This window comes from Crinia signifera, chromosome 3 (assembly GCF_055691185.1).
Source record: "Crinia signifera chromosome 3, ASM5569118v1, whole genome shotgun sequence".
Taxonomy (NCBI): domain Eukaryota; kingdom Metazoa; phylum Chordata; class Amphibia; order Anura; family Myobatrachidae; genus Crinia; species Crinia signifera.
In genome coordinates this window covers 200871339-200886976 of record NC_139219.1, presented here as the reverse complement: position 1 = coordinate 200886976, position 15638 = coordinate 200871339, and the positions used below count along the sequence as shown (strand labels likewise).

At 41.9% G+C, this 15638-nt stretch overlaps 1 protein-coding gene across 1 annotated transcript in view; it reads right to left on the bottom strand.

Annotated features, from left to right (window-relative positions):
* Positions 1-15638, bottom strand: part of LMBRD1 (LMBR1 domain containing 1) — a 198538-nt gene that overhangs the window by 52350 nt on the left and 130550 nt on the right. The window contains exons 11-14 of the mRNA XM_083177262.1: positions 10759-10861; positions 9325-9429; positions 4954-5103; positions 1316-1394 (exon numbers count right to left, since the gene is read on the bottom strand). Coding sequence (XP_083033388.1) covers positions 1316-1394; positions 4954-5103; positions 9325-9429; positions 10759-10861 — 437 coding nt within the window. The remainder of the gene's footprint in view (positions 1-1315; positions 1395-4953; positions 5104-9324; positions 9430-10758; positions 10862-15638) is intronic.

Genomic DNA, 15638 nt, shown 5'->3' with positions numbered 1-15638 from the left:
CCACACAGGAGATGGATAAATTGCTAATATTTATTGAACTATATGCTACACAGGATGTAATCAACAAGACCTTTTAACATCTGTACATCTGTATGACCAATAGGGCCAAAGGGCCAATACTGTTGTTTTCTTTTTTTTCTTTTGTGTATTGTATGTAAATTTATTGTAATGTCATGTACTATATAACATGTAAAATTCAATAAAAATTTACACAAGTTAAAAAAAAAAAATATTGTGGTTAGCATGAATCCTATGATACACAAGAATCAACCCAGAATATGATTTGTCAGTGTATTCTAAAAAAAAAAAAAAAAAAAAAAGCCATAATGATGATTTAGATTACTTTACTGTAAAAATTTCAAATCCATACATAGGTTCTAGCTGTAGAGCTGGACAGAAATAGGGCCTGGGTGGTAGCAGTTAGTACCAGGCTGCTAGTCTAATAGGCTTTTTCAAGAAAAAGTGCCTAGTGCACAATGTGCAGCATTGCCGCTATTGCAAGGTCCCTGGAGGCTCCTTTCACCCCACCCTGCTTCCCCCCAGCAGCCAAAAAAGTCAGAAGAAGCCATTTAATCATCGGCAGCTGACAGAGGCGCAAGCAAGAGGACAAAGCAGCTGGGTATGTACCTAAATCCCCCCCCCCCCACAGTCCCCACCAGCGTGAGGCTGCTGCTGTCACCTTTAAGAGCCAGCCTATGTGCACATGATAGGCTGCAGGAGGAGGCAGAGACCGCTCCTTGCTCCCTGCCATGCGAGGCTCTGCTGACAAGCAGCACCAGCACTGGGCTAGAGGTCTGGTGGACTGCAGTAGGAGGCAGGTAGGGAGACCTCTCCTTGCTCCCCACCTGCTCTGACTTCACGGACAAGCACACTGCCGGGGCTGCTAATTCAGGGGAATTAAATAAAAGGTAATCTGCCTTTGGGGAGGAATAATGGAAAATTAAAGTAACAGGGTGGTGGATATTGTAGGGGGTGTAATGATGCAAGGTGTATTGGGGGGGGGGGGGTGGTGGTGGTGGTGGTGTTGTGCCCAGACTTGCTTACAGACTCCCTGAACCTGCCACCTACAACATTTGCCCCACAGACGTGCACCTTATCCCTTTTCCTGCCGGACCTCACCCTACACCCACTTATCACGTCCCCTGCCGGACTTCAAACATACCTATGCGTCTTACCTTTCCCTTACGGGACTCTGCCCATTTTGTCAGTCCTGGGCCCCACAATTCGTGATGGGAGCCCTGTCTAGTTGTAAGGTTATATTGTAAACATTTCTACTCCATATATGTAATGTATACAATCTCAAATACGCTCTTACCTTCAGATGCATTAGCATTACAATCTACAGAAACAAAAGTTGAGGAATTTCCAACACTGGTTTCGAAACTGATGTTGCTCTGAAAGTAAATGCAAATACAGAAAGTCATTTACTGCCTTCCACATATATGTGAGTAATCTATTTCTTGTAAGGTGGAGCAATATTTACCTGCTAGCTCCTAATAATCCCATTCATAAAAATGAAGCCTGCTAACATACTGTATAGTGTCATTTCTGGAAGATTTGTCTTAACCAGGCCTCTTGTGACTCAGGGCTCCAGGCAGGAAAGTAAATGAGACTTTAACATATTCACAGATTTAAAGGACACTTCAGTCTAGTCAAAGTAATCTATACAGAGACATCTGACGCTTGCGATTAGAGATTTAGCAAGAAAACTAGCCTCAATGTACATAATAGTAATGAGGTGTAGAAAAATACAAGTAACCAAAATGGTTTCCTGATCAAACACTGCTGCATACATGATTAATTTAAAATAAAATTACCAATTATCATCATTGAGGAGGAACGGTCAGCACTCTGCTTTGCCAACATGTCCCTGTTTTGTGTGAATAGACACTATGGGGGGTATTCAATCTAGGATCACAGCTGTCGATCCCTGCCGACAGCCGTGATCCTGGCCCGTTTGCGGTCAGCCCGACAGCTGAACGACAGGCGGGATTCAATTTCCCGCCTGCTAATCGGCGCAAAGAGGGCGCGGCCGCGAAAACGGCTGTGGATTGTCGATCTGCGGCCGGGATCGTGACAATCGGCAATTATCGGCAGAACGGGCCCGAAAGCTTCTAAAGTCGGGCCCGTTCTGCCGTGATCCCGCTTCAATGCTGTCGCTAAAGACAGCATTGAATAGGGAGCCGCCGCTATTTCCCCCGTCAGAAATAGCGGCGACACATTGAATACCCCCCTATGGGTGAAATGCAATAGGGGGTTGATTTTTTAGACATGTGTGATTTTTGTAAAACGTCTGAAATCGCACATTTTCCAAAAATCGCACATGTAATAGGGTGCGATTTGCAGTAAAAATTCACACTTTTTGCTGCGATTCAATTTGCATCCAGATGTTTTCCTATTATAAAGTATCCAACTCGCAAATGTAATAGGGTGCAAGTTTTGGTAAACGTTACTAAAAATCGCCCAAAAATTAGACCAGGTTCTGATGTTCATTGTGATCTGTGCATGGTTCTGTCCAAAAAAAAGGTTAGTTGCAAAAAAAAAAAAAGATGAAAAAAAAAAAAAACAGTGTGGGATGCCCCCTCCTGAGCAGAACCAGCCCCGGGCTCAAAGAGCTGGTCCTGGTTTCATAAAATCATGGGTCAAACCAAGTAGGGTTCCCCTGGACTTTATAATACCAGCACCAGGCTCAAGGGCCGGTCCTGGTTCCCAAAATACGGGGGACAAAGTGAGTAGGGGTCCACCGTATTTCAAGAACCAGTACCGGGCCCAACCAGTCAGAAGGGTAATGCAAAAGCCGGGGGCAAATATTTTATAGAAGACCAAAGCATTCATCCCTCAGACCGGTCAGCATGGGCAGGGGTCCTGGGGAAGTAGGGACCACCCCAAAGGAGGGGTCCCCCCCTCCAGAACTTACCTGCCCATGCTAAAGCCCAGGACTGTCCTCAATGCCCCTGGGAATCAATCTGATTAAAGGGCAAAATTAAAAAAAGCTATTGTGTCTTGCTGTGGAACTAGGAGTCCCAGCAACCCTGCATCTCATGCAGGGGCAATAAAGGGCCCGCTGGAACTTGTAGTCCCACAGTAGTACAAATAGTTCAATACGCACACATACACACTGACAGTAGTGCTCAGCATTAGGCAGCCCCAGCATGTGTTTTTAAAAAAACTGCAACTTATAATGATTAAGGCCCTTAGTCATTAATAATGTACAAAGTGCTGTGTTTAGGATTAGTATTTTCTGTAGCATAACAATAGGCATAAAGTAGCATATTAAGCATAATTATGTTTGTGGCAGGAGTGAGTGATACTTAACAGTATGAGTGACTGGAACCATTAATCATTATGCTTAATTCGCTACTTCATACAAATATCAATAACAACTTTAGTACTTAGTATGATCAAATTAGGTTGCAAAATTTTGGAGAACAATACACAAGACAAGGAATTGCTACCTGTGGCCTCTCGCCAGATCTCGCTCACCATATGGCGGAACTAGAATAAATGCATCAGTCTACTGTTTAGATGGAGGGAATAATTTCAAACCTTTACTTAGTAGTAATTGAGCTCCTAATTCAGATGTGGACAGACTTACAACATAGAACGCAAGTTGCTCAAGCTTTAATTCTGCCCACATATCCCAATAGTTAACATCAGCAGGCACATAATGGAATTGCATGAAGTGACTGGCAGGTTGGCTTTCTCCAGCGCTCATGATAGGGTCAGCAATGTTCTTTTGGATATACCGAGAACTATAAGGTTGCGCTAATGTCTTATGGTGAGGCAAATGTCCGCTTGATGGTGCTTCGTGGGTGCCTAAGTAGGAAGCTCATCAGCTGTGGTATGGCCATAAATTTGCAGTAGTGGCTGCAACATCTGACACATCGCTGTGTGCTGAACAAACTTGCTGAAGTGTTCTGAGCGATCTAGCATCGGTCAGAATGCTTCAGCATCACCCCATGTTTAGGCCCCTTAAGACACCATTATAACTAAATAAGGGGGGATTTTAATTGCCTTCCATAGCCAGCATGTACTTTTTGGTCTGTTAAAAAAGACCTTCTCTGTTCAGTAAACAAGTTGTTAAGAGATACACAAGCCAGGCCTGTTCCCTATCTCTTATAATTTCCTCATCATGGATTCTTCATGAACCTTCCTCTGCTTGACTGCAAAGGATTTTTACATACCAACACAAGGAGAAAATGCAGGTTATTATCAATACAATATCATTTTGCAGTTATGCCAATTCTGATGTCAGAATGGGCTCTGATCACTACAGATACACCAATATGAAACAGGTGAATCACATTTACAGACACAAACATTTACAAGCCCCACATGTTTCCATCCACATTAGCAGTACTGTTTAAAATGAAAAAGGCTTCAGTAGAAGCTTGGTGGTACTTATCTGGTTAAGCATCCTGCATTCTCTATCAGATAGCACAAGCATGAGAGACAGCAGAAGCTCCATTATTGTGACAGGTGGTTTAGTTTAAATACTTTACAGTAGGGCTTATTTTAGTCTACTTCATCTTATACTTATTGGTTGCTATGTACCATTGTTCGCAGACATATGAAACAATTAACCAAAGGTATGTGGTTTTCCACTATATTTGGGAACGCTATTAAATCCATTTTAAGGTTTGTAATTTTGTAGAAGTTCCTTTCTTGTAAGCAGCATCAAATTGCTGCATTTAGCAGAGATCTGACAATCACACAGCTAGAACCAATGCAGATACCCTTGGAGTGGTTTGGGTTTCTCTAGAACAGGATAGATCTGATGCAGTAGATCCTGTTACCGCTGCTGCATGAAATGTTCTTATTTTGTAGATAACCGGGCTGCAATCAAGCAATTTTATAACAAGCAATAGTGGAAATCGAAAAGGGAAAAAAATATTATTTGGAAGGCGGTTTTTTATTTTTTTGGAAGCTTTAAAGCAAAAAAGTAGATCTTACCTGCACAAGATATTTTTGGCTTCCATACATGACATATTGTGGTGCCAGGCTGTAAATCATGTAGCTAGTGTGCAGAACAATCAATAAAAGGATCATGCAGAGGAATAGAAGTGCTTGAGGTCTTGTCCGTCCCCTTCTAATTCTATATAACTGTTGAAAAGAAACATGTATTTACAGGTCAATAATGTTATAAAAAAAAGAAATTAAATTCTGAAGTGTTCATTCCTCTCCCACAAGCTACAATGCAGTGCCCATTTATTTCAAGAATGGCTGTACAAGCTAATGCCACTTTTATACTACAAGGACAGAGTATTTCCCTCTAGAGTGTGCTCTTCTACACAGAAGGAAATATGAAGACTGTTGTACATCCATTTAGAAAAAACATACTAAAAACATACTCCTTCATGATTAACAAAATTGTGTTGAATATATTATAGTAAGTGTGCTAGGATCAAGGCTTCAGTTCCTACAAGGGTCTTCCAGCAGTTGTACATCCATTTAGAAAAAAACATACTCCTTCGTGATTAAAAAAAACGGTGTTGAATATATTCTAGTGTGCTAGGATCAAGGCTTCAGTTCTTACAATGGTCTTCCAGCAGAACAAAATTTGTGGATCTGTCTCAGGTTGCAGACCTGGGGCAGGCTGCGCCGCCGGTGCTTGGAGTTTCGCAGCTAGAAAGTAGGACCTGCGTATATAGGGTCTGACCGTGAGGTTTGGATAAACTCCTTAACGAGGGCGCAGAATCTAACTGCCCGGCGGTTTTCGCCACTGACCACCGCAAGGGAGTTTGGACTTTGCTGCATCCGGACAGCAGGTTACGGCCCCTCGTAAGAAGTACTCACTATTGGCCAGGGATTGACCGAGACTGAGCGTAGGTCGAGACACTGGAACTTGCAGGACACACTGGAACTGAAATAGCCAACTTGGCATAAACTTGCGTCAAGAACTAAACTCAAAAGGCCAACTTGGCTTCACAGTAACGGACTTGGACAGCGGGGTAACTCAAAATGGCCGACTTGGCATGAACAACTCCGGGTGGGTAATAACGGAACTTAAATGGCCTAACTGGCTTCAGGGAGAGCAGGATCAAGAAGGCAGGATAACTAAACTTACCAAGCTTGGTATACCGAGGTACAGGAACGCTAGTGCAGAATAACTGGAGTCACCAGGAATTAACACAGTTGTAGACCAGGAACACATGGAACAGCTCCCAGAACACAGGCTGTGACTGGAGCAAAGTGCCTGCAACTTAGGAGTTGCACCAGCACAGGAAACTGCAGCCTGTTGAAATTTATCAGCCCAGCCAGGTTGCAATAGGGCAGGTGTGATTGACAGAGGGCTTAACATCCGCCCCTCTGCCAAGTCACATGACTTTCCAAGATGGCGGCACCAGGACAGGCGCTGCACCGCTGGTGATGCTGTGAGCAGGGAGCCTGCTGCTGCCTGCCACCTCTCAACCCCCCGCTGACCGGACACCCCAGACCACCGGGTGCGATGGCAGCGGAGTAATGAGTAGCCGCGGCTGCAGTCAGCAGCTGGCTGGAGCCTGACAGGAGAGTTGTCTACTTACCAATAATCATACGAATTAAAACACAAATTGACAATGTATAATGTATGTGCTAATAATTACACATTGATAGTTCACATATTGCAGTCCTTGTATCATTACTATTCTAATTTATCTATATTGTACCACATGGGTTTTGCAGACAAGCAAAAACAAGAAAACAACAAATTTACAGTACAAGGCAATTTAGGACAAGTACATAGTAAATAAAGGCAATTGCATCACTGGACAGGAAACTGAAGTCATTGTTAGGGTGGCAGAGTCCTAGGGTTAGGAGCCGATAAATGGAGTAAAAAAATAATTTTAGATTTTGGTAAGGAAGTGGAAAGTCTGATAGGGAGGTGTAGAAAATTCCAGAGATAAGGAGCACAATAGGCAAAATCTTGTAGTCAGGAGTGGGAGGAAGTAACCAGTTGGCAGGAGAGGTGGCATGCATTTTTGGAGTGAAGGTGGCGGGTGAAAGTGTAAAGATCAGATGTGTAAGTGGGAGGGAAATGGGTGAGGGCTTTGTAAGTGAGTTGGAGGAACTTGAATTGAATTCTAAAGGGAAAGAGAAGCCAGTGTTGTGCTTGTAATACCCATTCACACTGCTAAGAAAATTAGCGGGTGAAGCACTTACCCGGTAATGTGCTCAATTAGAGTCTTATTGTAGTGTGAACAGGTCAAACCGGGTCAACATTTCTGTGTCTTTGACCCTGCTTTATTCCCAGGTTGACTTTCACACTGCATTAGGACCAGTGTTGATAGGCAAATTACTAGGTAGAACTGCTTCACTCTGTATTTACTGTGCAGTAAGACTGAGGGTCCTCAGTAAATTCTGTTTTATTAACTGGCATTTAAAAGCCACATTTTTTAGACTGACAGTCTAAACATAGTATAAGAGAGGGGAGGTGGACACAGTATGTTGGAGAGGAAGATAAGCCAGGCAGCATCATTGAGGATAGAATGGAGTGGAGAGAAGCATTTGTCAGGGAGGCCAGAGAGGAGGAGATTACAGTATTATAACCTGGAGATCAAAGTGATTAAATGAGGGGCTTTTTAGCATCATGAATGAGAAAGGGTCCGATCCTGAATTTTTTTTTGAGGTGGAAACGCCTGGACTGTGAGGTAGGATAAAAAAAATAATTGACATGAAGGAAGCCTGATTTAGAGCATGATTTCCTTCATGGACGTTCAGCAGTATGTAAATATTTTTGCAAATCTTCTTAGAGCGGCTCCCGGTGACCTGATCGCCATCCCCCACTGCCCCCGCCCCGTCTGCCAGAATGGGGCACACACGAGATGCATTTGCGCCCCATTCTCGGCAATGACGGGGCTGGCTACATCTTTACAGTAGTGAATTTTGAAAGCTGGGATTGAGGTGTTGATCTGTGAGTGTGAATGGTGATGCTGGAGCTACAGAGTCAACAGCAGAATTAAGGAAGGTATTGCATAAAGAAGAGGCTTGTTCAGAAGAGATAGATAGATTTGTGGTAGATTTTTGCCTTTTTTACCATTTTATCACACTTTGGAATATATGCACTTCAATATTATATGCAGACAGTTAGACTACAGCCACAGCCTTTCTGGCCACATCCTATGTAATGATACTTAAATGCAGCTACAGTACAATGCATGTATGCACATCCTCAGTAGAATCTTTAGGACTTTTCTAAATAGACACACAATATACACAGAGAAGAGAAAAAATATGGTGTAATACTGAAAAGGTACTAGTAGATACTTTCTCCTCCCCAAAGGTATGTACAAATACATTTTGTTTTTAAAGATTCGCTTTAAAAGTTATTTTGTTGTCACGTGTGAAACACCATTCCTAAGTGTAATATGGGGAACAAAAGCTTTAGGTGTGTTTTTTTTTTTTATAGGTGGATTTCCAGCAATGCTCAGGTAAACATTTACATTAGCATGTATCTATGATTTCACTCACAATGCTGTTTCTAGTTTACTTGTTAGGGATCTCTTCATCGAATTTCTGGGCCTTTATATAGGACACTTTATATTCTCTAAATGGCACATATGGTGAAACTTTGATGCCCCTATAACACCATATTTTATTTGGTTTACATTGAATATCAATGGAGGAAAAATCCTAAAGATTATACTGAGGAAAAGTGGATCATGTTCTACATTTGCACTTACTATATGTTGAAAAATTAGCATATACCTGTACATACTGCACATAGTCAATATGTTTAAATTTATATAACAAGAGTTTTTATTTGTTGCTACCTGTGTTAGCAGGGTTTGCATTCGGTGTTCAGAGTTTCTCAAACAGATTAAAACTATACTGGACGTTTAAAATTAACCCTAGTTTGTGTATGGTGGTGGTGATAAAGATTGTGATTTCCAATGAAACAGAAACCAATGTTCAGAAAGATTATTTGTACTGCATTGTGTATCATGATTAGCAGTATATAATTAGAAAAGCTCTGTGTCATTGATTTCATGAAAACAATGTGTAGGGCAATTCCCTTTCAGCAAAAGGTACCATTATCATTGTGTAATGGTTTAGAAAGTAAAGTAAAACATTTAATAATTCTATTCAAAGTGTAGCATGATATAACCATTGTCAAAATCTGCAATTTAACAGTATTGCTAGTTTCTCCATTGGTTAACTATCTCTGTTCCCTGTGCTTTCATCAGTCTTTTAATTGGCCAAATAAAAACATGGTAAGTAGGAAAAACAGAATAAAAAAAAAAGATAATTATGTGCTTAATACTCTACCTATCTAAACATTATTTAACCAGATGAAATTAAACAATTTTATATATAGGCATGCTTCATAATATACAAGTCATTTACCCGCAACCAAAAGAACCATACACCCATGTTTCGGATGCCAGCCATTGAAGTAAACACAAAGTACATAATAATGACTGTAATCAGGATATAATCAAGTGGGAAAACCTGGAACAAAACAAAACAAAAAATTAGCAACATGAATCAATATTATGCCTACACACAACTACAATTTTTTTTTATTTTCTTAAGTTTTCTTAAAACGAATCATAGATTTTCTTGATCAAAAAGTACTCAAATAATGAGAAAACAGGATACAAATCTTGGATAACATGTTTGTTATGGGTAAGGTCTGTAAAAACTTAATGCACCGTTCAATAACTTGGACACAAAATGGAAATCATTTTGAATGTTTTGAACACATGCAAAGTACTGTCGATGATACAAATTTTAAAAAGTGGAACAAATATAGTGTTCCAAAAAGTCTAGATATTTTTCTGGATCCTTTTTCAACCTTATAATAAAATAATTAGTTGTGTAGGCATGGTTACAACAATATATTTGCCCAATGTATTGGTCAGGAGACTTTACTAAGTTGAATACAGATTTTATATTTCTCCTCCTTCATTCATAGTTGAATTCTGTATACAGTTTTATGAACCTGGCATCAACTTTAATTTGTTATCAGAGTGGTAAAGATCTGCAAATCTGGGATCTCCATCGACCGCTGCATTCCATGTGGACTATTAGACTCTCATTATGGTCAGACTTCATCTCCTGGTGTCACGGATTGAGGAAGAGCTGAGATTACTCCCTAATACTGGTGACCCTTATGATAAAAGCTCCCATCAGTACTGCTCTTAATCGCTGTGAAGCTGGTGACTGTACTGGATGATTCCCAATATGCCTGGCGCAATGGCTCTACTGATGTCTTCACTCCCCTATTGCTTTCCATTGCATGGGACTGTTCACAGCCAACTACCTACTCATTATTATAGGCAGTGCTGACTGTTTAGAGAGGGTTATTGTGCTATTACTAAACAGACCAAGTCTGCAGCTGCTGCTTATCTTCTAAATTAAGTCTTGTAACTTATTGCCATTTCTGTCTTTTACTTGGATAGATTTAGACAGACTACGAAGTCATGCGTAACTATTTTGTGGCCCATTCTGTATGCACTCCTACAGTTACATCTACTGCTCAATGAGGGTGCCAGTGATTACATAACTACAGAATTTCTCTCTGTTGCATCCCCAGGTATCTGGTCAAAAGGTCAACAGACATATGGTAAAGAAAGCAAAAAGGTAGAAACGGCACTGGTCAATAGTTTTTTTTTTTTATGTCTTCTATACTAGGGGTAGGAAACAAGAGAACTTTAGCATTGCACCAGCAGCAAAGCTGTGGCAGGGCATGCTAGGATACAATATGTATGAGCAGCTGTATACCATGTATGTTTCAGACAAAAATAAAATAAATTGATAATACTTTGTACTACTAACCCTTTGCAGAACAGGAAGAAGAATGTTCAATGGATTTGTAATGTTGGTTCCAAACATAATAAACCCAGTATTAATGCCAGCAGAATGAAGAGCTTTGTCTAGGCTACAAAACAAACATACAAAATAAAAATCACATGATCAAATTTATACAATAATATATTTTTTAGATAATCGTGGATAAAACTTATAAGCTATAACATATTTGAAAACAGGGCAACTGTATATACATTGTAAATAGCTATTGACTGAGATTTACTGGTACAATATAGCAAGTCTTCCTTTAACACACTGATGGAGATTTTCTCTGAAGAGGTCACAGTTTTTCAGTAGTGTGTACCGCACTGCACTACACTACACTGAAATCATCAAGAGTTGGCTTTAAAATGGACTTTATTTATTTAGGGATATCTTCATAAAGACTTAAAAATACGCTACACTATTAACCCCTTCCCGACATTTGACGTATATATACACGTCATGGCCGGAATGTACTTCCCGACACATGACGTATATATACGTCATGACTTCAAAGTGCCACTGCGTCTAGAGACGCAGTGACAGAGGGACGATGTCTGCTGTCCCTGACAGCAGACATGTCCCTGCATGCCGCCCCCCCGTCGGCGATCGCTGTGATTGCTGTTCAATGTGAACAGCCATTCGCAGCGTTTTCCTGTGTTACCGGCGAATCAGACGCTCGGTAACACAGGTGTCAATCACTGCCGGGTGTGAGGGGGCATGAGGGGGTCATCGGTGACGACGACACCTCACCCCACCTGCCCCCAAGGCTGTGATTGGTCCGTCGGACCGACGGACCAATCACAGCCAAGGCGCGCCATTTAAACTAACGGTGACTGCGCTGCAGACGCCATTCCGGTCTGGAATTGCGTGCAGAGCGGTCACCGGCCACTCTGTCGTGATATACATACCTGATACTTACCTGATCACCGCTGAACACCGCTGGTAGCGTGCTGCCAGCAGTTGGATGCTTCCTGGATCTTGTGACTTCCTGTGTCCTGCTGCTGCAGTGTCATAGAGTCACAGATCGTGAGAGATAGTCAGAGATAGTCAGATTTAGTGAGAGAGAGTGATAGAGAGTGCTATACTTTGTGTCTGCTGCACCCCTTTTGTGCTGATCAGTATATCTGTGCTGATCAGCAACTTTTTTTTTTTTTTTTTTTTATATATATACCTGTCAGTTGCACCAAAAGTTGTGCTGCCTGTGCAACTGACTGCTGCCCCCCCTTTTGTGCTGATCAGTTTAAATTAATTAACTGATCAGCAACTTTTTGGGGGTCCAGGTTTTTTTTTTTATATATACCCTCTCAGGTTGCACCCACAGTTGTCTGCCTACTGCCCCTCACTGCTAATCAGTGTCGCATCACTGCATCACTGATCTGCAGTTTTTTTTGGGGGGGGGATTGCAGTGGGGTTTTGTTTTTACACCCACGTTGCTTTTGTGGGTGCTTTTGTGGGTGTCCTGTGGCCGCTGATCAGTGACGTACATCACTGAACAGCATTTTTGGCACAGGGTTGATATCATTTTTTTTCTGCAGTTTTTTTAAATTGTTTTTTTTTTGGAGAGTGCTGTGGTATTTTTTTTTTTTTTAAATTGTTTTTACACCTGTTGCCTTTGAGCGCTGTTCAGTGACGGACACTACTGACCAACATCTGTGCTCAATTTTTGGCGCAGGACCTTTTTTTTTTTTTTTTTTTAACCCCTTCAATTTTTTTTTTTTTTTTATTGGGATCAAATTCCTGTATAAAGTATTTTTTTTTCTGCACTACATACACACTACACACTACATACCCCCCGTGTTGAAATAAAGTTTGTACCCCCCCAACACTATACACGTGTTGAAACATTACACTTACAGAAACACAAAAATAAAAATGTCATCCCAAATATCCAGAAGAATGTATTCAGCGGAGGAGGCATATGCCATGCTTGCCTCTGACTCTGACACAGCCAGTGATGCAAGCAGGGAATTTGAAGGATTCGTCTTAAGCTCCTCTTCCTCCTCTAGTGATGAGGGACCCCCTCAAAGACGCCCCCGTAGAGCAGCTGAGACCCCCCCCCCAAATAATTGATCCCGTATGGACCCCACCACCAGACAATTTTGAGCCCCAGGTTCCTGAGTTTTTGGCCATCCCAGGAATCCAATTTAATTCAACAGGTCTCAGAGAAATTGACTTTTTCAAATTATTTTTCTCTGATGATTTTATAAATTTAATGGTGGACCAAAGTAATTTATATGCCCAGCAGTTTATTGCTCAAAACCCCACGTCATCATTTGCTAGGTGGACCCCTGTAGATGCAGTAGAGATGATGACGTTTTGGGGTCTGGTGTTACATATGGGCATAGTAAAAAAGACAGAAATTAGGCAATATTGGAGTACAGATGTTCTGTACAGCACCCCACTTTACCGTATGGCCATGACTCGGACTCGTTTTGAGATAATCCTTAATTTTTTACATTACACCGATAATGCACAGTGCCCACCCAGAGATGATCCCACCTTTGACCGGCTATTCAAAGTCAGGCCGGTCATTGATCATTTCAGTGCCAAATTTGCAGAGATGTAAATCCCTGAAAAATTTATTTGTATCGACGAGTCCCTTATACATTTTAAAAGAAGGGTTAAATTCCGCCAGTACCTTCCCAGTAAGAGGGCAAGGTATGGCATAAAAATGTATAAGCTGTGTGAAAGCATTTCAGGGTACACCCACAGGTTTAGGATATATGAAGGGAAGGATTCAAGAATTGAACCGCCAGAATGCCCCCCCTCCCTCGTAGGTGTTAGTGGAAAAATTGTCTGGGATTTAGTGCACCCCTTCCTGGATAAAGGTTATCACCTCTATGTGGATAACTTTTACACTAGCATCCCCCTGTTTAAGGCCCTTGGTTCAAGAGGTACAGCAGCTTGCGGTACTGTGCGCAAGAACCAAAGAGGTCTCCCAAAAACGCACGTTGCCCAATTACTGAGAAGGGGTGAAAGCAGGGGAATATGCACCGAAAATATGTTGTTGGTCAAATATAAGGACAAGAGGGATGTCCTTATACTGACAACAATTCATGGAGACAGTACCACCTCCATCCCTGTACGAGGTACCAGTACCCACACCTCAAAACCTAATTGTATCCTAGATTACAATAAGTACATGGGCGGAGTGGATCTTTCAGATCAGGTACTGAAGCCGTACAGTCCCCTGCGGAAAACAAAAATCTGGTACAAGAAGCTGGCCGTGTATATCATCCAGATGGCACTGTATAACGCTTACGTGCTATTCCATTCTACCAGCCAGAGGGGGACATTTATGCACTTTCAAGAGGAAGTCATAAAGGGCCTAATATTTGGGAACCAGCAGGCAGAGGGCCCCAGTACTTCTAGTACTGGCCCCCGTATTGTACCAGGGCAGCATTTTTCTAACGAAATCCCCTCCACTGCAAGAAAAGGCAGGACACAAAAAAGGTGCAAAGTTTGCTATAAAAAGGTAATAAGAAAGGATACTATTTTCCACTGTGAAACTTGCCCCGACAAACCCGGCCTATGTATAAAGGAGTGTTTTAAAATATACCACACATCTATGGATTATTAGGTTCATCATTTCACCGTGCTTCGGGGGTCTTGCTAATGCCACATAGCACCCACCATTCATTCCACCAGAATCTGAGCTGCAAAATCCAAAAATCACTCCTTCCCTTCTGAGTCCTGCCATGCACCCAACTGGTATTTTTTGGTCACATATGAGGCATTGCCATACTCGGGAGAAATTGGGGCACAGATTTTGGGGTGCTTTGTCTCCTTCATTCCTTGTGAAAATGAAAAATTTGGAGCCAGAACTGCATTTTTGTGTAAAAAATGTAATTTTTCATTTGCACAGCCCAGTTGTATCAAAATTGGTGAAACCCCTGGGGGTTTGAAATGTACACTATACCCCTAGATGAATTCCCTGAGGGGTGTAGTTTGCAAAATGGGGTCACTTGTGGGGGGGTTCCACTGTATTGGTGCTTCGGGGGTCTTGCTAATGCGACATAGCACCCACCAACATTCCACCAGAATCTGTGCTGCAAAATCCAAATATCACTCCTTCCCTTCTGAGTCCTGCCATTTTTTGGTCACACATGAGGCATTGCCGTACTCGGGAGAAATTGGGGCACAGATTTTGGGGTGCTTTGTCTCCTTCATTCCTTGTGAAAATGAAAAATTTTGAGCCAGAACTGCATTTTTGTGTAAAAAATGTAATTTTTCATTTGCACAGCCCAGTTGTATCAAAATTGGTGAAACCCCTGGGGGTTTGAAATGTACACTATACCCCTAGATGAATTCCCTGAGGGGTGTAGTTTGCAAAATGGGGTCACTTGTGGGGGGGTTCCACTGTATTGGTGCTTGGGGGGTCTTGCTAATGCGACATAGCACCCACCAACATCCCACCAGAATCTGAGCTGCAAAATCCAAAAATCACTCCTTCCCTTCTGAGTCCTGCCATGCACCCAAATGGTATTTTTTGGTCACATGTGAGGCATTGCCGTACTCGGGAGAAATTGGGGCACAGATTTTGGGGTGCTTTGTCTCCTTCATTCCTTGTGAAAATGAAAAATTTGGAGCCAGAACTGCATTTTTGTGTAAAAAATGTAATTTTTAATTTGCACAGCCCAGTTGTATCAAAATTGGTGAAACCCCTGGGGGTTTGAAATGTACACTATACCCCTAGATGAATTCCCTGAGGGGTGTAGTTTGCAAAATGGGGTCACTTGTGGGGGGGTTCCACTGTATTGGTGCTTCGGGGGTCTTGCTAATGCGACATAGCACCCACCAACATTCCACCAGAATCTGAGCTGCAAAATCCAAAAATCACTCCTTCCCTTCTGAGTCCTGCC